Here is a 27,289-nt window from a genome sequence, read left to right on the forward strand (position 1 = left end):
TAAATACGTATTAATTTAGTAATTTACTAAATGATGCAATAAGTGATAATCCAACTGGAACAATTAAAATCCATTCACTCCAAGAATTATTATAATACATCCAACATCTAAAATAATAATAAAAAAATTACAAAAAAATTATTTGTTAATAAAACCTTACTGTTCCGTGTTTTCATGTACGAAAATTCTGACACATGCATAAGATGTTGTTATAATTAAAGGAAGACCCCAACCGATTGCTATAAAATATCTCATTGCAACTTCGTCTCGTACAAAAACAACGACAAGTGATAAATGTAAATAAAGCGCTTCGCAAAACATCCAGGTATAATTTGTGAGCATCGTGTAAGTTTTAGCTAAAAATAAAAGTTGGCACCAAATCTATAAATAAAAACAAATATTAACTTATTAATAGCTTTAATTTAATTTTTATCGTAAAACCTACAGGATTTATTAATGTTACACCTTCATCAGCTTTCCAAATCACTTCAGTGTACCAAAGAATCCAAATAACATTATTAAGAACGAACGAAATAAATAAATGGATATGAAGTCTTATTCTAGTACATCTTAATGATCTGAAAAGAAACTTTTTTTAGTACTTTTTTAAATTATTTACTAAAATAACCGTTTTCGTTTTTCATGGTGTTATAAATAGACATAAAAATTAAATTAATTATTGTTCTGTTGCTGACATTTGATGTAGATTATTTCGTAATACGGTGACGATATCTTGATTTGGCGTAACATTAACTCTATCTTTGATCCGCCCTTACACAAAGAAGCCCAGAACATGATGATCGGGAGATCTGGGTAACCATGCGAGAGGACCTCTATTACCCTCTAATTGATGATTAACTCAGCCGAATCTAGTGACGTATTACTAGTATAATGCCATGGTGCACCATTACAATGCCTTACGTGTATCATTTACAAATTCGCTTTAAACCGAGAACGTCGAAATCCGAACTAACTTGATTATACTGGTCAAATTATCAATACAATCTTGAATTCGTTTTGAAATATTTCATTGTGATTTTGGTCTACATATGAAGGTTATGATGGTCATTATGTTTTCAATTTTGAAATAGTGAAATAGTTTTTTTAAGATACTTATATAAAGTACAGAAAACTTTGGTTTTAAATACTCGTTAATTTAAGACCTTATATTTCCAGTAGTTCGAGGAATTCGAGGATATTTGTTTCGGTCAATTTATTTAATTATATAAACAATAATTTTTCAAATCCAAATAATAGTGTTTCCTGGGCACTATGGTGGTTTCAATTATAATTTATTTGTTCAGTTTATTAACGGATAAATAAATATTAAAGTGTTTATACGAACAGCTTATATTCTTTGGTTAGTACTGTTACCTATATTTAAATCTATATCCTACACTCTATTTTAAGAAGTGCGCTCGATGCTTACTTAACTCTATTTGATCTCTAGCAGAAGTCAAGGTGAAATATCAAAGAACTGCAAAAGTGTCAGTGGGAGAACAGGAGAAAGAGTAAGTTGTGAATACAGAAATAAAGGCATTGCAGAAAACCCAGTTTAAAAATCGTGCAGAAATAAGATAGAATGTAATAATAATAATAATAAATTTCTTGCCATAATAAAAAAAAATACAAATTAAAGAAAATGTATACATTTAATTACTTAATGTATAAATATAGGCAAAAGGGTCGATTTATCGTGTAAGCGATATCTTCCAAAGGACCCAATCAGTCAGCCGTATACTGAACATATAAAAAAAACAATAAATAAATGGCAAGCTGCTCGTTAAACCTATGGTCACTAACTAAAACGGTGCATAATGTTAGTTGCTAGAATAAAAGAAGAAGAGAAATAAAATGAAAGAAGAAGAACAGAAGAAAAGGAAGAAGTTCTCAGGAAGATACTTGGAGAGCAAATAAATGACGTTTTAGATGTCATAAAGTGAAGAATATTACGAATCTCAGTAGGCAGACTATTCCAAAGGGTTATGGCCTGCACAGTAAACGATTTGTGGTAAATCTCAGTACTATGGGTCGGGAACATAAGCAGAGAATCTAACTGAGATACAATCAAACACCAGGATATCTCAGTACAGATATCCTGGTGTTTGATTGTGAAGAACAGTGTATAACATAGTCAATATACGGAAGGATCTACGGTTCTGACAGCGTAATATCTGTAAATAATTACGGTATGGAGTTATGTGTTGAGATCTCTCGAGATCAAAGATATACTCCTATATATCTTGTAGTCTGTGCAGTTTGTTTCGGAGTGTTACCGAAAGATCAGGATATGCCATGTCAGCATAATCTATATGGGGGAAAATCAGAGAATAACAAAGATTACGACGGACCATCGGAGGAAGGAAGCAACGGAGATTTTTTAGCCAGTGGAAACAATGATAACCCTTTCTGCAGACGGATTGAGTTTGAGTTTTCCAGGACTAATATCTGATAGCTGAATAATCTCACCGTCAAGCATTAAGTGAATGAGTTCACAGGATTAGTGATTCCAGTAGGGGTAAATAAAATATAGGAAAGATTACGCAAAATAGAGTTTCCAATTGGACTGTCTAAAGCAACAGCAAACTATACGGAATATTGCAAAAATAAATTATGTCTCCCATTAAGAACATATTAGACGACCACCTGTATTGAACCACCTGAACCCAATAATCGTAAAAAAACAGAATTGATGTTGAATTCTTAAGTAGACGAACTTACGAAAGAAGAGAATATTGATGGAGATGTGTGATCTGAAGAATGTCTCTTCCGTAAGTTGAAAATATCTGGTGCTTTTGAAATATAAACCCACAACGACGATAAAGACAGTGGTGATGATTTTGTTCAGGTGATGACAGTTCTGACGATGAAACGTTGGAAGTTAATAGATTGAAAACATTTAGTGTGGTAACTTAGGTATCGGATTGGAAAATAATACCGGATTCGAAATCAACAGAAAAAGAATAAAGATTTAGAGAACATAGAGAAAAGCAAGTTGATCCGGCTGAACAATTTTTATACTTCGGGACGGAATTGAGTTCGGATAGAACGGGAAACCTTACTTTGCATTTATCTCACAAACCAAGTTCAAAAAACATCCATCGTAGCATACACTAGTGTATAAAATAGTTATAAAACCTATTATATGTTACGGGTGCGAAGCATGGACAATGACAGACAGCACAAAAAATAAACTAAGAGAAGAGTATTAAGAAGAATTCTGGGGCCGATCAAAAAGAAAATACATGGAGAGTTAGATATAACAACGAATTGTATCTACTCTTGGAACAAGCCCTGCTTGTACATTTCATTAGACTTGAAAGGCGGCAATGGGCGGGACATGGCACCCAAGAGAGAAGTCGGTGATGTTTCGACACACACTGCTTCCTGTTTTATAAAAGACAGTTATGGGAATAAAACTTTTGTGTTCATTCAGTAAAAACAGGTGAAAGAAAATTTTATATGTACGATGAATGGGAGTAATTAAGTCACATTTTTTTGTCATCATTATGTCTGTACAAGAAAAGTATCTATTTTTCCTTTACGACTGTTTGCGAATTTTAACGATTTTCATATACATAGAGATATATTGTGTTTTCCTAATTTATGTTCTCTTCTTTTTTATTATTCTAACCATTTTTTTCATGTATCGAGTCTAGTTATCTTATTCTGAAACAAATAATCCACAGAAAAAAACGAATTTTTACATAAAACACATTTTGATATTTAATTTTATCAATACTGCGCCAAACTCTTCAATTCTTCTTAATAATTTGATAGCTTCAGTTTTTAATTGCTGCCTGCCCAAGTCCTGGTAAAGGAAGAGGGTTGGCAGAATGATTGATATATGGACCATGGATTTGTACTATGGAAATATTGTCTTTATGCATCTCTAACATAGAAAAAGCATATAAATATATTAGTAGCAACCATTTCACAGGAACCGATGGAGTAGATAAAGCTTGGTAGAAAATAAAATCCAACTTTAGATTGGAACATGATCTCGATGTAATCAGAAAATGATGAGGAGGGTACTTCGAAACAGAAAGAAAAAAATACAAATTAACTGTGTATTACCTCAAATGGAGATACCTCATTTCAAAGACTTATCCGATATTCAACCATCTCACAAAATTTCAATTTGTTGATATCGACAGAAAAACGTCATTTCTAATGAACCTATTTGATGCAAGTTCGTAGTGAACAATAAAAAATTCAGCAGCTATCTAGGAGTAGAAACTTCTAGTGACGGAAATCTTATAAATGTAGTAAGAAAACTATCAAACAAATGTGATGAATGGTATATGTCGACGGAAAGTAAAGTATGCTGCAGAGGCACGAGCAAATACGAAAGAAAAAACAAATACAGAGTGGCAGAAATGAAGGCACTCTGAAGGAACAATACGAGGGGTTAGTCTATGCGATCATGTGAGGTGCAGTATAGTAATAAGAGATGAATGCGTAGTCTAGGATATGGGGAGATGTCAATATGATGTCTCCTTAAAGATTGGCCAAATAGACCATGCTAGAAAAATCCAACATCAAACGAGTATCTGGAAAACCATGCAACAATTGGTATTAAGGTTATACGTTAGGGTTGCAGGTGACCTAAAAATTGAAAAAGCAGGATTTCTAATCGTCCTATTAGAAGAGGAAGAAATTTCTGATTTTTAACTAAGTTGCTGCATGGATTCAAATATATTTGATTATATGGTACATGTTTTATGGATATATTCGCTTAACCTAGAACCTGAAAAATGATTTTAACTATACCTACTCAGGCGTAATGTATTTTGTGAATAATTAAAATAGAACTAAATTAAACCATGAAAAAGTCATGTATGTTTTTATGCTTTTATTGATAAATAATTTAAAACTCTGCCTGACGTGTTTCGGCGATCTACGCCATCTTCGGAGGCTCTACAAAATTAAACATAAAGGTACAGAAATCAATTTGTGCTGTTACAATTGTAAATATTACTAATATGAGTAGAATTTTTGAAATTAACATTAAGATTAATAAACTACCTTTATGTTTAATTTTGTAGAGCCTCCGAAGATGGCGTAGATCGCCGAAACACGTCAGGCACGTCAGGCAGAGTTTTAAATTATTTATCAATAAAAGCATAAAAACATACATGACTTTTTCATATTTATACATATTGATAACAAGGATCTACAAAATAAATTAAACCAGTTTCATACCTTCATAGTGTTTGAAATATTAAAAAAAAAACGCATGTTGGAGAAGCTTTTGATTGTCAATCATGAGTAGTATAGAAACGCATTCTAGACAGGAATGTCTAGTTACTTTTTTTTAAAAGTCACCAGATCTTGTTACTTTTCCAATACCAACTTATTTTTTTTTCCCCAGCCTTTGGTTGGCAGCCTCCCTATACTTTTATATTGAGCGGATGACGTCACGGAGTTGCGGAGGTGCAACTTCATGTCTAGAATTGGCGTTTCTATACTACTGTCATGCTTACCGATAAATATGAATATTGCTTTGGACCATTGTAAGACTGTGCAGGTTACATAATTATTTTCAGCTTTATACAAAGTAGGTTGCAATTAAAAAAAAAATACAAAATTTATATTTTAAGTTATCTAAAAGATTATGATAGAAGATAAATAAAGTCTAAAAAGTTTGATTGAAAGTTTGTAATTATATTTAATTTTCTTATATTTTTTTGATAACATTTTCTGTAATGTTGGCTTTTTGGTTTCTTGCACCTAACATTTCTTGCTACTAGAACTATTTCTTTCATGATCACAAAACGTTAATAATTGTTACATCAAATCTATTTTTTAAACAGAAAAATAAAATAGAATTTTACAGTATAAAAAGTAATTTCTGCTCATTAACCACTATGCGACATGCTTTTCAGCGTTCCCATAGGCACGCCTGTACATAAACATTATATCGCCAATTTCAGTATTTGAATACACCAGCATTGTAATTGGTATAATTTGTACGAAACTACAAATGGGACTGTCATAGAACAACAGCCGATTATGCAGTCGATGTGCAATCATTGACTGCACATATCTCGTAAACGGTTGATTAGCGCACATATTATTGTTAAGTATTTATTTTTACGTTTTAAAATTTAATTATTAGTAAACTACAAACCAATAACCATTTTCCGAAAATTAATTGTAAAGAACTAAAAAAATTTTTTGCTCGTTGAAACTTTTACGTTGCGACTCCAAAGCTGGACAACATCGTTAGGTCCCTGTAAGTAGTTTAGCTAAAAGCTTCCAATCTTATCCTTGAAGTACCGAAAGCCAATTTCACGTAACGAAGCTTTCATTCGGTAATTACTTTCGAAGAAGTCGACATCGATACAAAAACTCGTTATCTAAATAAAAGAATATAAAATCGAAGGAAAGAAAAAACGATAAATTTGAAGATTCTTTTCTTTAGCTTAAATAGATTTATGCGAAATTCTCATGCTTTTTGTGTATGAATTGGTGGTGGGTAATTGGTGCTGTCACGAACAAATAAATAATCAAGAAACGAACAATAAAGCTAAAGCGTACTTTAATTAAACGCAAAAAGGAAAATCAATAACTGAAAAATATAATTGAATTATTTTGTAAAATAGTGTTGAAAATTGTGATATTAATTTTAAAAGGAGTAATAGAAAAGATTTTTCAAAAAGAAACATTTAAAAATAAAAACAACTAGGAAATAAAAATATTGCGTTTTGTACCTTTTGTGTTCTACAATAGGGTGTGCGTTTTCTATCCTATCAATTAGCAGTCTGTAAATTTATATCAATTCCGGTTTAGTTTCTTTTTTTAATTTTAATTTTTTTATGAAGAAACGAAAGTAATTTAAATTAAAACAAATTTTCAATTCCGTTTTGAAGCTAACAAAACAATTAAATTGCTTTCGTTTGAATTTTTTAAGCTCAATAATTAATTTTTCAAATTTATTCTTTAGCATTAATTAATTTGTTGTTGAAAAAAAATCTTACCTGAAAACAAGAAATATGGCCAAGGATATAATAAGCGAGACCAACGAGATTGAGTATCCAATTACGTAGAGTTTGTTGATGAGATTGTAAAACTGTAAATTATGATCTTATTAATAAAAGGTAAATCAATAAAGGTTTTAGGTTGAAGTTTTATAGAAAATTTATAGCAACATTTTCCTTTTAAACATAAAATTTGCCTACATTAATTAATTTATATTTTGAATTTGTTAAATTGTGCTAGGATTATTACACGTTGTGTTCACGTTCCATTAGTCTTGATTGTTAACTAATAAATCAAGAAATTTATGGGAATCAAACCAGAATATAAATTTCAGGATGTCATGTGGTTTAATTAATTATAAACTAAAGACAATAAAACCTCGATATAACGGACGTCGTTAGAATGGACTATAATTGGAATATAATTAGTGGTGGAACGGATATCCGGTATCCGGCCTATCCGGCCATTTTTTAAAATCCGGCTGGATACCGGATAGTTACCAAATATCCAAAATATTTATATCAGGTTTGTCATTAGCAACCTCATTGTAACAATCCCAATACGATATACAAGGTGTTTCTAAATTGGTGCGAAAGATTTCAATGGCTGATTTTTCAGCGAAAATTAAGAGGTGTCTTTCATATAACTTTTTGTTGAAAACCTCTTCTTTTCCAAGTTATAGCTCTCTAAAGTAAAAGGAAAAAAATCTGCAACTTTTTTATCTCTTAACATTTTACAACTAACAAATTGTTAGTTTGATCACAAAAAATAAAACAATGCTGAGATTAATATAATAACCAATCTCAGAATTAATTCACTTGAGCCCGTGTATTATTTTATTTTTTTGCGTTCAAACTAACAATTTGTTAGTTGTAAAATGTAGACGCATTAAAATGTTCTGATGCAAAGTATTATAGGTGTTGATTTTTTCAGCCCCTTGTAACAACATTTTCGGGTTATAAAAATCGTCAAGAAGTGTCATTTTATTAGCAACAGTTATCTGCCAAATTTCATTTTTCTAAATTCCTCCATAGTGGATTTATTAAATAAAAACAATTTCTTTCCCTACATTTAGAGTGCTGTAACTCGTTGGGGAAGGGGTTTTGTACAAAAAGTTATAGGAAACACCCCTCTTATTTTTTGCTGAAAAACTCCTTGAAATCTTTCACATCTATTTAGAAATAACTTGTATAAATCTCTTGTTGCAGTTTCGTCTAGTTTTCTTCTCTTCGCTTGTAAGTCATCGTCACATTCATTACTAACAGAATTGTCGCTGTTATCACGTTCGATTATTAATTAAAGTATCCTCTTCTTAATGCAAGAAGCCGTTTTGAAAAATCACTTTCAGTTCTTGAGAAATAAATTTTTGAAATGAACGACAATTTTTTCGAATTTTGCAATTTTCGCCGATTAAGTTTTAAAAATTCGTATAAAATTAATTTCTTGGAATGTTAGTATGAAAATTTCCCAAAGTGTTAATAAAAGTGTCCTCTTTCCAATGAACAAACCCGTTTTGAAAAATAACATTTAGTTTTTGAGAAAACAATATTTGAAGTTTTGATAAAATTTTCGATGTTGCAATTTTCATCGATAATTTTCAAAATTCGCTATAAAATTAATTTCTTGAAGGATCCTTGTGGAAATATCACCAATTATTAATTAAAGTATCCTCTTTTTAATGCAACAAGCCGTTTTGAAAAAGCACTTTCAGTTTTTGAGAAATAAATTTTTGAAATGAACGACAATTTTTTCGAATTTTGCAATTTTCGCCGATTAAGTTTTAAAAATTCGTATAAAATTCATTTCTTGGAATGTTAGTATGAAAATTTCCCAAAGTGTTAATAAAAGTGTCCTCTTTCCAATGAACCAACCCGTTTTGAAAAATAACTTTTAGTTTTTGAGAAAACAACATTTAAAGTTTTGATAAAATTTTCGATGTTGCAATTTTCATCGATAATTTTCAAAATTCGCTATAAAATTAATTTCTTGAAGGATCCTTGTGGAAATATCACCAATTATTAATTAAAGTATCCTCTTTTTAATGCAACAAGCCGTTTTGAAAAAGCACTTTCAGTTTTTGAGAAATAAATTTTTGAAATGAACGACAATTTTTTCGAATTTTGTAATTTTCGCCGATTGAGTTTTAAAAATTCGTATAAAATTAATTTCTTGGAATATTAGTACGAAAATTTCCCAAAGTGTTAATAAAAGTGTCCTCTTTCAAATGAACCAACCCGTTTTGAAAAATAACTTTTAGTTTTTGAGAAAACAATATTTGAAGTTTTGATAAAATTTTCGATGTTGCAATTTTCATCGATAATTTTCAAAATTCGCTATAAAATTAATTTCTTGAAGGATCCTTGTGGAAATATCACCAATTATTAATTAAAGTATCCTCTTTTTAATGCAACAAGCCGTTTTGAAAAATCACTTTCAGTTCTTGACAAAATAATTTTTGAAATGAACGACAATTTTCTCGAATTTTGCAATTTTTGCCGATTAAGTTTTAAAAATTCGTATAAAATCCATTTCTTGGAATATGAGTATGAAAATTTCCCAAAGTGTTAATAAAAGTGTCCTCTTTCCAATAAACCAACCCGTTTTGAAAAATAACTTTTAGTTTTTGAGAAAGCAATATTTAAAGTTTTGATAAAATTTTCGATGTTGCAATTTTCATCGATAATTTTCAAAATACGTTATAAACTTAATTTCTTGAGGGATCCTTGTGGAAATATCACCAATTATTAATTAAAGTATCCCCTTTTTAATGCAAAAAGCCGTTTCAAAAAATCACTTTCAGTTCTTAAGAAATAAATTTTTGAAATAATCGAAATTGTTTTCGAATTTTGCAATTTTCGACGATTCAGTTTTAAAATTCGTATAAAATCCATTTCTTGGAATATGAGTATGAAAATTTCCCAAAATGTTACAAAAAGTGTCCTCTTTCTAATAAACCAACCCGTTTTGAAAAATAACTTTTAGTTTTTGAGAAAGCAATATTTCAAGTTTTGATAAAATTTTCGATGTTGCAATTTTCATCGATTAGTTTTAAAATTCGCTATAGAATTAATTTGTTGAAGGATCCTTGTGGAAATATTGCCTATTATTAATTAAAGTATCCTCTTTTTAGAGTTGCTTCGTTTTTAAAATCAGCATTAAAGAAGTTCGTTTTGTATCTTGGATCCAAATAAGTTGACATATCTTATCAGCTTTCTTATTAATTTCATAATGGCCGGATAGATATCCGGCCGAAGGGGATGCCGAATATTCGGTATCCGGCTTTTCGCAAAATCACTATCCGTTCCATCACTACTATTAATAGTAGGTATCTATTAAATAGATCGATATATTTAATCCATCTTTAGCCGTGCATCTCTTAAAAAGGCTAAACCCGAATGTTTCTAATTCTAGATCTAGTGTTAGCTTTAGTATTAGTTGTTATTCAGCGCTAGATTGTTGTATATTTTTATTGAACTAAATCCCCGTCTTTAATCCGTTATATCGAGGTTTTATTGTACTATTTTAATTTATAATAATTATTTCTATCAGTAAATTCACTTACCTCTAAAGTATCGATATCTGTACAATTTGCTCTATTAAACAACCACGTTCCATTGGATTGACAAATCCCTAATGCATAGGTTTGTTGGGTCGTATTTTTGCTGTGACAAGGTAGTTCAATGGTGCCATTTATTTCTAGAGGTGGCCAACAAAAGCCCATTGTGTCCAATTTAAGTGGACAATACCCTTGGTCCGTTGTATTAACTAAAAGCAAATCATCCGCTTTGTCTACTTTTATTACATATTTTATATACATGATTAACATCAACAAATTTACCACGGTAATATAATTATAAATTTAAATAACTTACCATTTGTTCGGTTCAAACTCGCACATATCGATTTTATTTGTTCGTAAATACTCTCAGAGTTGGTCATCTGAAACAAAAAAAAAGTTGTTCTTTGAATTCGTCAAATCCAAAAATAGTTGCAATTCTACATCTTTGACTTCGAGCATTTGCGACCGTTAAAGTTTCGAATAGCTAAGCATGTAATTTTGGCTGCGAGAATCGATAAATTCCGAATTAAACCACCATATATTACATCCGAACGATTCCTACGCGTTCCGGAGATTTTTGATTTTCCACTGTTAAATTTTCTAAACTGGAACAATTCCAATTTCCCTTTTACCATATAAAATGAATCACCTGAATAACGTCAAAAGTATAATGAACGTGAATAATTACGAAGGTTTAAGTCATTTCCTCGGTAAGTTCCTATCACGTTATTACCAAATGCCAGAACGGTAATTCTTGATTATTGAAATGAACATCAAAAGCCTTTAAACCTTTCAAATCGTGCTTTTGTGTCGGTATCGGTACTGAATTTATTTGGCTATTTATTCGATCCGTTACGAAATAGATGAAGTGGCAGAAACTGAAAGCTTTTTGGAATTGTTGGAAATTGCTTGGTAATAGTTAAAGTTAGAAATTTGTAATTGAACAATAAATATATTGGCAAGGAAAATATTTTGAAATCAAATGTATGTTAGGTGAGACTATATCCGGTATTAGTCTTAAGAAAACAAAGTTAATGGAAAAGTTTAAGAGGAAAACTCGGTTAAAGTTCATTGAAAATAAAAAGTACTTTGAAACGAACATCGTGACTGATTCTAATAAATTTGTTTACCGCCATCGCGAAACCGCCGTTACACATTCAAGGATTAAAAAGTTTAATATTGTGGAAGTTATCTCATCTCTGTTATACACCATTTAGTTAAAAGTTTGTAGTTTTCTAGTTTCTTATTTTTGTGGGATAATAAAGGGCTTAGGTCTCAAAGGAATCTTGGCACATACGTAGATATTACTTTTTCACGGTTCAAAAACCAGCTCAAGGTTTTAATATTAGTATGGAAAAGAAAATACAGCGGAGAAAGAAAAGACTGTAGATAAGACTACTTTAACCAGGAAGAGGTGGAGACTATAGAAGCAATAAAAGACAGAAAGAATTTCCAAAATTAAAAACTGTATAGACAAGGAGGGAAATATAATAAATGATTTATTGTCTTAATACTGAATAAATGGGCCCAACATTTAGAGGCAAATCTTAACAACAATCAAGAAATGGTAGAAATGGCAATCCAGTTTCAACACTGCAACCAATTAGAATAGGACCCGTTACCCAATAAGAAGTTATTGGTGCTATTAGAAAGCAAAAAAATAATAAATCTCCGGTGGCTTTTGAAATATGTAGCGAAGTATATAAGAAAGCTGGAGATAAGTTGGTTGAAACGATTTATAGATTGATCATATTAATATGGGCGAAGGAGGAAATACCTCAAGAATGGTGATATGGAATAATATGCCCACTATACAAAAAGTGCGACCCGTAAAACTGCGATAACTACAGACAGATAACTGTTATGACACTATCATACAAAATACTGGGCAACATATTGTACAGCAGACTTCAGTCCTATGCGCAGGAAGTGGTCGGCGAGTATCACTGTGGATTCATCTTTGGATCATCGACCAAATTCACTAATTGCGGCTAATTTTGGAGAAGACTCTTGAACATAACATCAACACACACCATCTGTTTGTTGACTTTAGTATCAATAGATCTGCAATCCTTAACAAACAGAAATCTCCATAAGATTCCAAATAAAGCAAGGCCTGAGACAGGGAGGCTAACTGTCATGGTTACACAATCTTTTATAGATCGAAACAACTCCTGGGATACGCCGATGATATTGAAATTTTGGGTTACAATAAAACAGGCATGGGGGAATGCTTCATCGCGCTGGAGCAAGCTGCACAGAGAGTTGGCCTGATTGTTAACTATCAGAAAGCAAAATACATGGTTGTCTCTAGAGACCCACCAAGCAACCCTTCGCCAACAATGCAGTTTAGCAAATAGTAATAAATGCAGGGATGAAATCAGACAACGCATCAATATCGCAAACAAGTGTCTTCAAACGGACTTCACACCCCTACAGCACATTTTTACGAAGAAATATATCACCCATCCAAGTTTCACAGAAGTAGAGGTAAAAAAACAGCCTTAAAATCCACACTGATGGTTCAAGGAGACGGGAAGGAGCTGGAGTCTTCCGTACGATCTCCGACTCCACATATCTGAACCTCTAGGTAAAAGTACCACCGTCATACGTTTACACTGACAGTAGATAAGCTATTTTAGCCCTGAGTAGAATAACAATTACCTCAGGACTTGTTATGGGTTATCATCTGGCATTGGAGAAGGCCGGAGTGCATAACTGTGTTATACTTCCATGGACAAAAGGACACTCGACTTGTTCAGGTAACAAGCAAGCTGATAGGCTTGCCAAAAGGGTTGCCAAGCGAGCGCCATGTTCGCCTGAACCGATAATCGCTTCGTCCTTATCAGTTCAGATTGAGATAATTAAAGATTTTACCCACAAAAAGTTTATGAACTAGTGGGATAGGGTTAAGGGCTGCCATCTGTTTAAGTAAGTATTACATTATCCCTCAGCAGAGGCAGCCTTGTCTTTCGTAAGGCTTGGTAGAAACGATCTACGAACTGTAACGGGACTCGTCACGGGTCAGTGTAAGGTAAACAAGAATCTTTATAACCTTAAGCTTGCTGTTTGTTAGTCCTCTCTGTCGCCTCTGTGAAGAGAACGAGGAGACGGTTCGACACATCTTGTGTGAATGCCTCACTCTGCAAGACCTCAGAATAAGAGACTTCAGAGAGGAATGACCGAGCACAGACGGCATCAGGAACACACAGAGTGCAGGAGGATGTACTAGTTGGGGCCTAGGTGCTGTATGCGGAGGCATACCATCCCCTTTCCTAAATACATACAAGTATCTTCATGGTCTTGAGAGACAGTTCTGCTCACGAGCAGATCAAAGATAACAATATGCAAGACGATAGTGAGGTCGGTCCTCACATACGAAGCATAGACGTGGACATTGAGCCAAAACGATTAAAGAGCATCGAGCATGTTTGAATGTAAGGTTCCTAGAAAGATTTTCCGATACGTGAGTGACTCTCTGTCGTACTAAACACCAACATACTTTTTCTGATATGGATGGAAATCAGGCTAGAAAAAGTTGAGAAATAAAAATAAAGAATTGAAACATGGAACATTAAATACTAGATGGAAAATTATAAAATGGGAATAGTTGGTGTCAGCGAAATGTAGGAGAAAGAATGATTATGAACAATGATCATAACGAAAGAATGAAAATATGAATATAGAAATGTACAAGAATTAAGAAACATTAAAAGATGGGTAGAGGATCCTAACAACACCTCAACACTATGATGGCATTTGGGGGAAATGATAAAGGAGAAGTTATAGAATAATTCATAAAAAACTAAAAATTTATCCTTTATTCTTTCCTACTTACTATGCTATAATTCGATCTGTCGCATTGAAATCATTTTGTCATCGTCTGATGATCATAATGATAAGTATCATTGTATCGATCACAGCAGTAAGCGAGATTACGTTGATATCTTAAGATATGTAAAGATATTCATAGATAAATGATATTTATTTCATAGATAAATAAATATGTTAAAATGTATTTGCCGTGTATTTGCGGCAGAATTTCCAAATCATCGTTACCTTGATGCAAAAACCATAAGGTTAGATGAGCGTTAGACAGAAATGAACATTAGAAATCCCATAAGCATAATGAAATCGTGGCCTTTGGCCGCCTGTTGCCAAAGTGAGCTAACTATTGGTAAATGTTGTAAAATATCTCTCATAAACTTAGCTTCACTTAGCTCCTTTTGCATTCTATTTGAACTGCAGAAATTTAGTAGAGGGCGTTTGCATAAAGTCTGTTCACAAAGAAGACGACATTTATTTTTAATAAGTTGAGGATTTTGAAAGAGTTGTTCATGTAATGGCTATTTCAAGAAAAACCATTAACGATTTGGTGGCTATACAGACTTTAAAACAAGTTTGAATATGAACCATACTAAATTCTTACATCCATCGCACATGAAATAGCTTTCTATGCATCCAGTTGTGGAAAGGCTCGTAGAGTTACCTGCTTCTTACCTTATTTTCACGACTTTAGTAAAGAAATACAATCAGAAAAGCCAAAACTGATACTATTATATGAATAAATCACAACCCCACAAAGCTGTTTTAGACTGTTTTATAGAATCAGCATCTACGGAATTGACAGATAAAAAAGATTTTCCTTCTTATTTTTTTACCCTGAAAACATTGAAGATCCTCTAGTAAGCAGGGGATGAGATATATCCCTAAACTAAAACTATTACTTTTTACAGACCTATTGAAAACTACCAAGTTTTATAATTACATCTACATTCCGAACAGATTGTGGGTTGTTGATACTGTGTGGATGATATTATTAGGCGATAATGGCTATGACGGAGGTGTTTTAATACGGCTTTTAATAATTGCTGATATCCCAATATTTTCTTCTTCATTAAGTTTATTATTAATCCACAAATAACATCCGTGCGTAAAGCAATAACAGAAAATTTGATAATAAGATGTGGTTCTTGGCGTACTCTTGGCGTTCTTTTGCTGTATTTAATTTCACGAATCATCTGCGTACAAATAACTTTTTCAAAAACTTTATTAAATGGTTTCTTTAGTTAACACAATAGATATCTGGGTTACATTTGATATCATAAGTTAAAGCAATAATAAAGCCAACATAAGAGGACGTATCATGTCCGACATCAATATCTGGATAACAATTTAAATGTTATCCGTCACGTTAAGAAGAGTAGTTTTATAACTAAACCATTTTCGAAAACGCAACTGTTTATTAGACAAAATCCAAAATGTTTCAACATGATTCCAAATTCTTAAGCTAACAAATTTCGAAAATAATGGTAAAATGGTATTAGTTATGGTGGTACTTATGTTGTGAAGTATACACTATAACTATTCTGTTGTGTAATAGTAGTTATGTTTTATGTTGAATTGCACAGTTTTATAGAGCTTTTCAAAATAGATTTAAACATTATAATGATTCATCAAACTTCTTTGATAATACAAAAATAATCATATTTATTTTGAAAAGATTTATAAATAATCTAGATCAAGTCGAGATGATTATTTGGTTTTCCTGTTTACAAAGATAAACCCGTCAAATGTTCAAACAGCTTTATAATGAGATTTATAATTAACCGCTTCACAATACAATTGATGCCCTCGCCTTGTCAAGTTCTCCAGTATTGATATTTCCTCCCTTAACTCGTTTTATTTTCTACATAATCATTCTTCGTTCTTTGTAGTTCGCAAACTTGACGATCGTTTGTATACTCTGTTTGCTACTCGACTGCATGAGTGCATCAATCAATTGGACGTTGCTGTAATTTAATGTTAATTATTTAAACTTTTTATTCTCACACTTGTTGTCACACGACGCGAAAATTGTTCCTGCTCATCACATTTATCGATCGAAGCACGACCATTTTAATAAATGCAAATATATTTGCACAAAAACGGCACATAGTGTTTGTAAATATTGACCTGTGAACGAGTTTCAACATGTACTGCATATCGCCGGAAATAAATAGTGCGCCATCAACATTTTCATCCAGGCGATATCGAATAGCTACATTGTGAGATGCACACTTTAAAATAATGTAAAATACTAGTCGCCAGTAACGTGTTATTTAACAAAGTAAAAAATAATATATTCATTTCACACCCGATTTGTAAATTATACAAACTGTTTAAATTCGACGGTTTTATATAAAACAGTATCATAGAGATCATATAATTAAAATAGTTTTAATTAGTTTTACAGATAAAGAATAAACATCTTTAAAGTTTTTGTTGATTCTAAAATTAAATCAATTCTACTAATCTAATTCAAATTCAAACTCCAAATATTACAAAAAATTACAACAAAATTTTTACAACTAATGTAAAAATTCATCTGGAGTAAATATATCCGGGCAGAATCTTTTACCACAAAGGCCCCTGATTACTCCACTAGAAAGTTTTGGAAAGTTGTGTGAGTTCTGTAGTTTCGCTATTTGCGTTTTCCCTTTGCACCGTGTATTTAGGAATGAATACTAATATAACCGTCTATAAATAAGGTCATCAAATCCTTAATTTCAATATTGAACCAACCCAACCCATGAATAAGATGAGCCACTGGACAATGAAACTTTGTGGAAAAAGCACGAAAAAAAGCGTCATTCGTTCATTGATCTGTTATTAATATGTGTAGCTCTCAATGTTAGGAATCTAAAGTGCTTGACGCGGTTCTTAACTTTCTTTTTTACTTTGATGCCTTGAGCAGAAAATTTAAGGACTGTCTCAACTCCCAGTTATTTACACATTGATGTGGGAGAAATGGTGGACTATTATATTGTCATTTATAGGGAAGGAGCAGGAATTGAGTATACGCCGCTTCTGAAAGCAGATTTTCGCGGTATACTGGAGTTTGCGAACTAAAGTATAGATGTCCGAAGTATGCGAGGCAAAGGTTGTGATATAAGGAACATGAAATTGGAGATCCTTGTTTAAGTCTTTATTGTAAAGAGAACCTACGGGAGTAGAGGTTTTTCAGTTGTATGTGTGATGAACGTTCTGAATGAAATTGTTTCATTAAATGTAGGAGGTAGTATACAATTTTCAGCATGTTTAGCATATATAAGAAACCAGAATCGACACAGCATGGAATGTTGATCTTCCCGGTTGAAAACCGAATTGATACGATGGTATCTTATTTGAGACGGTAGCTAAGAGTTTTCGTTTTACTGGCAGCAGTGAAATATGGCGATAGTTTGCTGAGTTGGATCAAGGAAGGTTTTTCAATCTTGTGGGAAGTGTTGGATTGCCACACAAAAGTTCAAGATCTTCCTGATGTAAGAGTGGATGTCTAAATCCTGACTCCCTAGATTTGTCTTAAGATATTATCGTATCCGGCGCTGTATTCCCTCCTTGACTTAAAACGGTAAAGTAATCGTCTTCTTCGACAACTTCGTCCTCAGTAGATTCGAATCCACTCAAAAAAGCAGATTGATACCAGCATTATCCTCTTGTTGTTTGTGTTGAAGGAAGCATCCTCAGTTAAAGAATAGATAATTTCAAAGTCTCAGTATGTAAATCACCAAATTTTTGCGGGTCTGAATGCGTAGAACCATCACTGGCATCAATAAGCTCTTGTGTTTCTTGAGAGGTTTGCTATTTGGACAATTTGCGAACTTCTGGTCAAAAGTTTTTCCATTTGCTTTGGCTGATGCTGTCAATATGGGCAACGCAACTAATGTAAAAATTCATCTGGAGTAAATATATTCGGGGAGACTCTTTTATAACAATAATAAAGTTTTGGAATGTTGTTTGAGTTCTGTAGTTTCGCTATTTACGTTTTCCCTTTGCACCGTGTATTTAGGAATGAATACTAATATAACAGTCTATAAATAAGGTCATCAAATCCCTAATTTCAATATTGAACCAACCAAACCCATGAACAAGGTGAGCCACTGGACAATGAAACTCAAATTATATTTTCGGACATAACAAACAATCTTACAAAAGCATACAAATAAAATCTGTAAATACATATCCAAAAAATAGAGTTATCGACCTTGGTCTTTTCGCCCGAGATCAGTAATCATCACATTCTTTATTTAGAAATTTTCTGTGATAGAGTATTAATAAATAAGGGAGTGATGGTGTGATTCAGGAGTGATAAACAGATGTTATGCACAATTTTTCCTACCTAGCTAATTTTTCCTTTCTGTTATTCCTGTCCTTAACGTGTAAAGGTATCCTTCCTTCTGGTTGTGTTTCATTTATATGTTACATACACGTTTATATTAATTCCATTTATTATTTAAAAAACAATAAGTTTAGCAACATGGAAAAAGTCAACAACGCAATGAAAGATTTCATAAGATTAAATCAAACAATTACGCCTACACTGACATTCTCTTATCTATTAAATATTACAACTTTCCTTTGTCGCCGTTTATTATTAGACTTATCAAAGAAAAAAGATTATATCATGACTTTATGTCGTTAGAGTCCCTGAGCTGAAAACAAGGTTAACATTCCAAAAGGTAGTACTGTAATACCGAAACGAAAAATACATGGCTGCGACAGGATCAGCCAAAGCATATGGAAAAACTTTTGGTCAGAAATTCCCAAATTGTCCAAACACTAAAAATCTCAAGAAACAAGTGCTTGTTGATCCCAGTGATGGTTCTACGCATTCCGACCCTCAAAAAATTGATATGATAATATCTTAAGACAAATTTTAAGGATTTTTAAATGTGAAAATAAAACACAGTTTATGAACCTTACACTTGCAGAGATTATTTAATTTATATCGGAACCGGTTTCGAAGTTTAGAACTTCATCTTCAGCCGAAAATGTCAGAAACTGAGTCTCTCTGAGACTGAATCTGAGTCTCTTCTTCTTGCTCCGCCAAGATGGTCACATCTAATCTTTAATACCTCATTTGCTGTAATTGTTCAAGGAATTTATATTTAACCATTATTTTCGATTCATTTCATTGTAATTTTGTTATACGCACCACGCTTTTCAATGTCTCCTCCATTTTGAATTTTAAATTTTAACGACGCATATTTTATATTCTGGCTGTTATTTGATGATAAAATATTTCAACATTTCAAAAAAATTTCAACATTTCAAATTTCAAATGATTGTACCTGTTGGCTTCACTTTCTGACATTTTCGGCTGAAGGTGAAGTTATAAACTTCGAAACCGGTTCCGATATAAATTAAATAATCTCTGCAAGTGTAAGGTTCATAAACTTTGTTTTATTTTCATATTCAAATTTCATTTTACTTGCAACATGGATAATTCTCATAAATTCTAAGGAGCCTAGACATCCACTCTTACATCAGGAAGATCTTGGTGTTTTATTTGGCAGTCCATTGGCTCCATTGTTATCTGTACCCCCAAGAAAGGGATCTATCTATCCGACTGAACAAACTATCATAACATTTCACTGCTTGCAATATGAAAACTTTTTGAATAACACCTTAAAAGCAGGCTACTGGCTATATCGTTTCATCGTATGAATTTGTTTTTCACCCGGGAATATTCACATCCCATCTTGTGTCGATTCTGGTTTAGAACTTCAACGTGGTCTGCTACAAAAAACGCTAATCTGGTGTGGCACAAAGTGCTATGTAAGCTAAATATGCTGAAAATTGCATATTATATCCTAAATTGAATGAAAAATTTTCATCCAGAACATTTTTCATTGGATCTATTGTTGTCTAATATTTAAATTTAATGTTATTCTTTGATTTAGTTTCGACACATATTGAGCAATGAATGCGATTTGCAGTAATATAGTTTCCAATAAGTTGCGATTTCGGTTGGAAGCTGTTAATGTTTGCATACAATACTTTTAAACTCGAAGTTAAATTGGGGCTTGGGCGGATTAATGGAGGATGGCGTAGACGTATCTTGTTGATCAATGATGATGTAGCACCCCGAAAATAAAACAACTGTGTCGACTTGATAGAGTTTTATTAATCTACACTTCAGGGAATTTATGAGCTCTTGATGATCACGACATTTAGGAAACTTATTTTGGCTAGATAAGTATCAATAATATGATCGTAGATGGTGATTGGTTTGTGTATTCGTGTTTCTTCTGTAATTCTAGTATTAATTTGATCATATTTCTTGTTAGTTGTGCCTTGCATGGGTGCTTTAGGTCTGTTTTTGCATTTGAGTGGCCACTCCTGGGCACAGAATTACACTTTTCTAAGAGTTGAGATGTACATTTTTTGGTACTGTGTGGGCCGAAGCATTTTGTACATTAGGTTTTTGCATCAGTGGATTATGAAAATTGATACCATTTATTACATTAAAGTAGGATAACTGTTTCTATAAAATAAGCCTGCTTATAGAAGCCTTTGACACAAGAAATTTCCAAGGTCACCGATGAGATAACAGCAGAGTATGAAGCTGGACGAATTTTTCTGAACGAAGGGATACAATTTTTTAATTCTGATAACTCAGTGATTATATTTTAATTACATCTCAAGTTTTGAACGAGGTATTGGACCCAGAGTGTTCTTATCGTAGCGTTAGGGGATGGCCTTGGATCCACCTTCTGAAGTTTTCCCTTTCCTCGGAAAGACTCTTGAGCTGCTGCATAATCGTCACCTGCCCTACGCTCTGACCTCCATGTACATCCGTGGTTTTTTCAACTGTCCCATTCGTCTTACGTGGCCAAACCAAGATACCTATCTATCCTTAATCATCCTCTCGACCGGCTGCAGCTTTTCGAATACGGCTATCCCGTACCCTGTCTCGTCGTGTCTTTCCTACAACCATTCGGAGGCATTTCATTTGGACTGTATTAACCTTATTGATATCCTTCCTATTTGCGGTCCAGATTGCACTGCCATATGTAAGTATAGGCTCAATGACCGGTTTATAAATCCTTGTCTTGGTCTTCCATCTTACTTCATCTTTTTCCAAACATATACCAACTCAGAGCATGGTAAGCTTTGTAGCTTTGTCCACTCTGTTCCACCTCGTCAGTAAACTTGCTTTGTTTCGTGAATTGTCATGCCCAAATATTGATAGCAACATCAAGCCCCTTTTCTTTAGACTTTCCGACCACTCGTGTATAGCCTGTTACAATTTCATCACTAAGTCTACGATGAGGAGTATTTCATCTGTACAGGGTGTCCCAATTTCGATGTCCACATAGGCTATCTCCGAAACTAAAAGAGATAGAAAATAAGTAGCTTACATGTCATGATCTCGTTTTCCGAGAAAATGCTAATGCCGAAAACTCCGAACAGCTATCGTCTTTTGTTTTCGCCCTATCGGCAAAAACTGAAAATTTTGCGAAAACGACAATCGCGAATATCTCACTTATTACCAAAGATGGAGTATTATAAATAAAACATTATATGGGCAACTTTTTACGAAGAATTCAGTGGCGTAGGTAGAATTTTTTTCCCTTCTTTTATTTTCGAGATTTGAGACATAACTTTATTTTTTTAAATGGAAACCATAGTTGGCTATGACCTAAAATAATTTGTTATTTTCTTCTGATAACAAATATATATAGTTTGTGGGGTATATTTCTTATAGTTATTGAATAATTAACAAACATTAATTTTGTTCTATCTAAAACTAATGTATGTATTTAAAAGTTAATGTTGCTATGGTGATAACCATACATACTATGATGGAACATACTGTATCAATCTTTTTTGTTCTTTCTAAAACTATTGTATGTATTTAAAACTTAATGTTGTTATGATGATAACAATGCCACGATGGAAAACATTGGGTACGTTCAGCAGGTGTCGACAGTTGAATTAAATCAGTCAGCTAGTTGTATGAGCTTTAATACAGCGGAACGAAATCGGCTGAACAAGCAATTGAGAATTAGCAGTTCAGCATAACCTAAAAGTATGGCCAACAATAATATTTTTGAAAATTTTGTGTTATTACAGGAGATAATGGATGATGATGTTGATTTTAAGGCTCATTTCATTTTATACAGTTCTGCCAGTTTTCAAAATTAAAGGGGAGAAACAAAAAATATTAATCCTAACCTAGAATTTCACAACCGCTGACAAACTAAGCGCAGATTACTTACGTTGAGATATTTACTAAACTGCTGCGTAACAGCGCTGACTTAGCATATCGTTCGGCCGCGACTGCTAATCCTGCTAATATAGCAACTTAACAGTTGACATCGGCTGAACGTGCCCATTGTTTCCAATTATTGCCAAAGTTTGTAGTAGTATTTAAAAATTCACTGACAACTCTGGCATTATGTGCTGGTGCTCCGTCATATTGAAAATATATCATTTGAGACTTATTTGATGGCAAATTGTCGACCAAAGGCACAATGTGCTGCCTTGATATATTGAGGTATTACCTGAGTTTAAGTTTTTATGGTAGGTACTATATGCCAACATTCTATTATCTAAAAGGGCACACCATACATTGAACCTCAACCTTCTTTGAACACTCAGAGACTTCATTGGTCCAGATGACATTTTGAACAAACAGCAGATTATTTAATTTTTCTAAATATCATCTACAAAATTGTAATCTTAGATTGACATCTCCTGCACGTAAATAATGAGTTAGGCCCGCTTTGTATGGTTTATACATATTTTTCTTTCATATTCGGAAGCAGCGGTTTTTGGGTCAGACGTCTTGTTAAATTTCTCTGCAAGATGTTGATGGATTTATCGCAAGTGAAGCCAACACATTGACTTCATCCTCTTGCAGGCCATTTTGGTATGTTTTTGCACATGGTTTGGGGATGGACCAAAAATCTATTAAATTTTCTGCTAACCGGCTGAAGGTTCTTACGTGCGGTTGTCTTCTTTCCGAATACCTTGTGAAATATAATTCCGCGGCTAACGTCGCGTTCTTATCTGATAACATATAGCATTCCATCATGTTACATTTTCATAATTTTCGAAGTTCATTGTAAAGTTTTATTTAGTTTTGTTATACTTTGACACCTAACATGCTGGTGCATCATACCAGCTCATAATGCCAGAGTTGTTATCGAATTTTTAAATACAAACTTTGGCAATTATTTGATACATTATGTTCCATCATAGTATGTATGGTTATCACCATAGCAACATTAACTTTTAAATACATACATTATGTTTAGATAGAACAAAATGAATTTTTGTTAATTATTCAATAACTATAAGAAATATGCCCCACAAACTATATATATTTGTTATCAGAAGAAAATAACAAATTATTTTAGGTCATAGCCAAGTATGGTTTCCATTTAAAAAAATAAAGTTACGTCAAAAATCTCGAAAATAAAAAATGGGAAAAAAATTCTACCTACGCCACTGAATTCTTCGTAAAAAGTTGCCCATATAATGTTTTATTTATAATACTCCATCTTTGATAATAAGTGAGATATTCGCGATTGTCGTTTTCGCATAATTTTCAGTTTTTGCCGATAGGACGAAAACAAAAGACGATAGCTGTTCGGAGATTTCGGCATTAGCATTTTCTCGATTATGCATTATCTCGCATTATCTCTTTTAGTTTCGAAGATAGCCTATGCGGACATCGAAATTGGGACACCCTGTATATACAATGTGTTAATTAATTACCGTACCCGACGTCATCATTGCAAGTATGCAACCAATATCACAGTGCAATAAGCATCATACGCAAATCGCGTATTGCAATACCAATACTGTGGTATTGGTTGCATACTTGCAATGATGACGTCGGGTACGGTAACTAATTAACACACTGTATGAGAGCCTGGCATATGATTTGTCTGAGGTTGAACATGCCGACCACTAAAGTTTCTGTTCTTCTCTTGCATGTCTTCATCACTTCATCCATAAAAGTTACAAATAGCAATGGGGATAAATTGTCCCCCTGTCTAACACTTTTTTTCATGACAAACATACTAGACCAAATATCGGAAAATTTATGAACTTGATTTTACGAAGAATATAGCATTGTAAGTTTTTATTTGTTGTTCATATTTAGGGTGTTTAAGTTAGTAGCTGAGACATGTATTTCGGGGTTGATGAAGTTCGTGTTCTCTGGAATAATTAAGCAAATCAGGCATTTCATACGCAGAATCGTAACTTGTGTCTGTTTTTTTCGTTGGACGGTCTATGTGACAGTTATTTTTTTCGTCCGACCGCGCTTTTATTGACGAGTTGAAACTCATCATCGTTGCCCGATTCGGAGGCTGAAGCCTTTGATAGCTTCGTATTCACTATTCCGCAGGTAAGATAATTAGAGTCAGTACCAAAGGGGAAGATAATTACTATACTTGATTTCTGTAAAAGCAAAATCATGTATGACTCGAGCACAGGTCTCGAGAAGACTAAATAAATGATTTTCTAAAACAATTTTAATTTCATAGGTACGAAAAGAAGTCGATCTTTTTATGAAGAATAAGCGTAAATATTTCGATGGTTTCTGTTCTCGTGTTTGTTTTCAAACACCATTTCTCAAATGTTAGTCTTTGTCTAAAATCTATTCCTCGAATTTGTAAATATTTATAACGGCGATGACGATGGTTTTGATGATGGTTAGGTTTGGAATGTATTCGTGGAAGTTTAAAAAAATAAAATACGATTTTTTTTAGGAGACAGAATGAAAACAAGAAATTCTGCTCCAAAAAATTAAGTATAAAAAATGATTGATGTACCAAAAAAAAAAAAACCGTGATAGTTATAATAATAATATTTAGACCTTGGTTATACAAAGTTTTATAAAAAATATATTAAAATATTCTAAATATTTAGTAAAAAACGAACGTTTTGAGTTTTTATTTTAATTTTCTTGAACAATAAAAATAATAATAATAAAATGCGATAAATGATATCCGGATAAATTTATATGTATGGACGTATGCCAAGAAAAAAATATATATTTGTAAAATTTCCAGCACATCCCAATAACAAACGTTTATGATTTTATAAATTATTATTCCAACATAAACGGAACTAGGCCGTTAAATCTAAATTCTCGAAATTTAACGATGGTGTAGAAATGCGCGAATTACCTAGATTGATACATGCACCCATTTGAAACTTCAATATACCAACGATAATTTTAGATATGCACCATAAAATTTACTCAATACGTTTACATTTTGCATCACCACTTCTTACTTAACACAGCCCAAATAATTTTTTTTTTCAAAAAAAAATTAAGATTCATTTGAACCGTTTAAAGTAGAATTATTGATCCTTAAACTATAACAAATAATAATTTCCTGTTCGTACCATTAAATTTATAGACATCAAAGGATGTTTGGAATTAGTGAAACCATTAGAGGAGTATACGCAAACAATATATCAATTGAGGGTAGATCCTTTTAAAAATACACCATAACTTTTCATATTCTTGTTGAAATTCGATATGGTCTTAAATTTAAATCTTTTTACTTAGTTTTTTTTTATTTTTACAACCCGATCCTTTGTATATAATTGCGATCTACATATTACTAACTTTAACAAAAGCAACTTTACTTTTCAATTCTGAGAATATACTATTAAATGGATAATGTATTTGTATAGTAGGGGAACTGAGGAGAGATTATTTTTAAACCTATATCCTACAGGCGTATTAGAAGGTGATGTAATCGAACTGTAAGATTAAATCATTCCCTTAATTTAATTTAAAGTCAAAATATCCTGTTAAACGCATACATTACTATTCTTTTCTAATTAATATTATATTGAATGATTTTATTACTGCTATAATTTCTGAAGCTCTATCAGATTATTTTGTGTGCAATATGTAGCAAAGTATTTTTATTATTTGCGTAAATGAGACGTTACTTTTTATACATATAGTGGTGAAAATTCCTATGAGTTGAAATTTTCGATGTAATAAACAGTGATGTCTGTCACACAACATTGAATTTCTTATAATGTGCCGCAAGTCATTGTAGCTCTTAATGGGTTATGTAGTTAGGGTCGGAGAATAAATATTTTTTTATTGTTTTTTCTTAGTTATTTTAATTTATACTGGAATTTCAGAACATATGCAAGACTTTCATACATAAATATTTTTTGTTTTGACCAAGAACACATTTTCAGTACACAATGTATACAAAATATTTCAACCACAATTGTTGGTAATAAATTTCCGCTTTCTATTTTCAATTTCTGTAGGTATTAACAATTCTTTAAAATTCTTATTTTGATCAACGCGAATCATTTTATACAGATTTTATCCACTTCTTTTTTTTTCAATTTCCCAATACAATGTACGATTATCAAAAAGAGTCTGTTAAGTGAGAGTGAAAAGATCAATCTATTTTGATTGTAACGACTGTTATTCTTTGTCTTATTTCTCCCAAATAGGGCCCAAATAGTCGACGATTAGTTTAACATCACCGTATTGACCGCCCATCAAGAACGGCATGTAACATAGTTTCCTTGATGGTTGGTGCCAGACATACAATCACATGAAAGATTCGCAAACTTAATGATGTGATGAAACTTTATGATTTAAAGAAGGCTACTATTGAGCAAATAACTCATTGATGTTTTACCTCTATCAGTTGCATACCTTGAAACATAGATTAAACTTTACATTCAGAAATATTGTCATCAATATTAAAAAGTAGAATATACAACAGTTTGGTTTATTACAAAAGCGGTGTAAGTTCAACAATATACTTAAGATACAATTTTTTGTTCCTAGGTTCAAAATTTGGTTTGGTACATGATGCACCTTCGATATTGCTTCCCAAATTTCGCGCAGAAAGTGAATCAGTTAAGTTAGCTCCTAAAGCTGAACGAAATAAAAAAAATGGAAGTTGCGGC

At 32.6% G+C, this 27,289-nt stretch overlaps 1 protein-coding gene across 1 annotated transcript in view; it reads right to left on the bottom strand.

The window, feature by feature from the left end:
* The window catches only part of LOC111416817 (calcitonin receptor-like), a 77,498-nt gene that overhangs the window by 6,419 nt on the left and 43,790 nt on the right, over positions 1–27,289 (bottom strand). Inside the window, exons 2-8 of the mRNA XM_023048920.2 lie at positions 10,857–10,923; positions 10,547–10,749; positions 6,984–7,075; positions 6,717–6,767; positions 446–578; positions 161–381; positions 28–107 (exon numbers count right to left, since the gene is read on the bottom strand). Coding sequence (XP_022904688.1) covers positions 28–107; positions 161–381; positions 446–578; positions 6,717–6,767; positions 6,984–7,075; positions 10,547–10,749; positions 10,857–10,923 — 847 coding nt within the window. The remainder of the gene's footprint in view (positions 1–27; positions 108–160; positions 382–445; positions 579–6,716; positions 6,768–6,983; positions 7,076–10,546; positions 10,750–10,856; positions 10,924–27,289) is intronic.

Source organism: Onthophagus taurus, chromosome 6 (genome assembly GCF_036711975.1).
Source record: "Onthophagus taurus isolate NC chromosome 6, IU_Otau_3.0, whole genome shotgun sequence".
Classification (NCBI taxonomy): domain Eukaryota; kingdom Metazoa; phylum Arthropoda; class Insecta; order Coleoptera; family Scarabaeidae; genus Onthophagus; species Onthophagus taurus.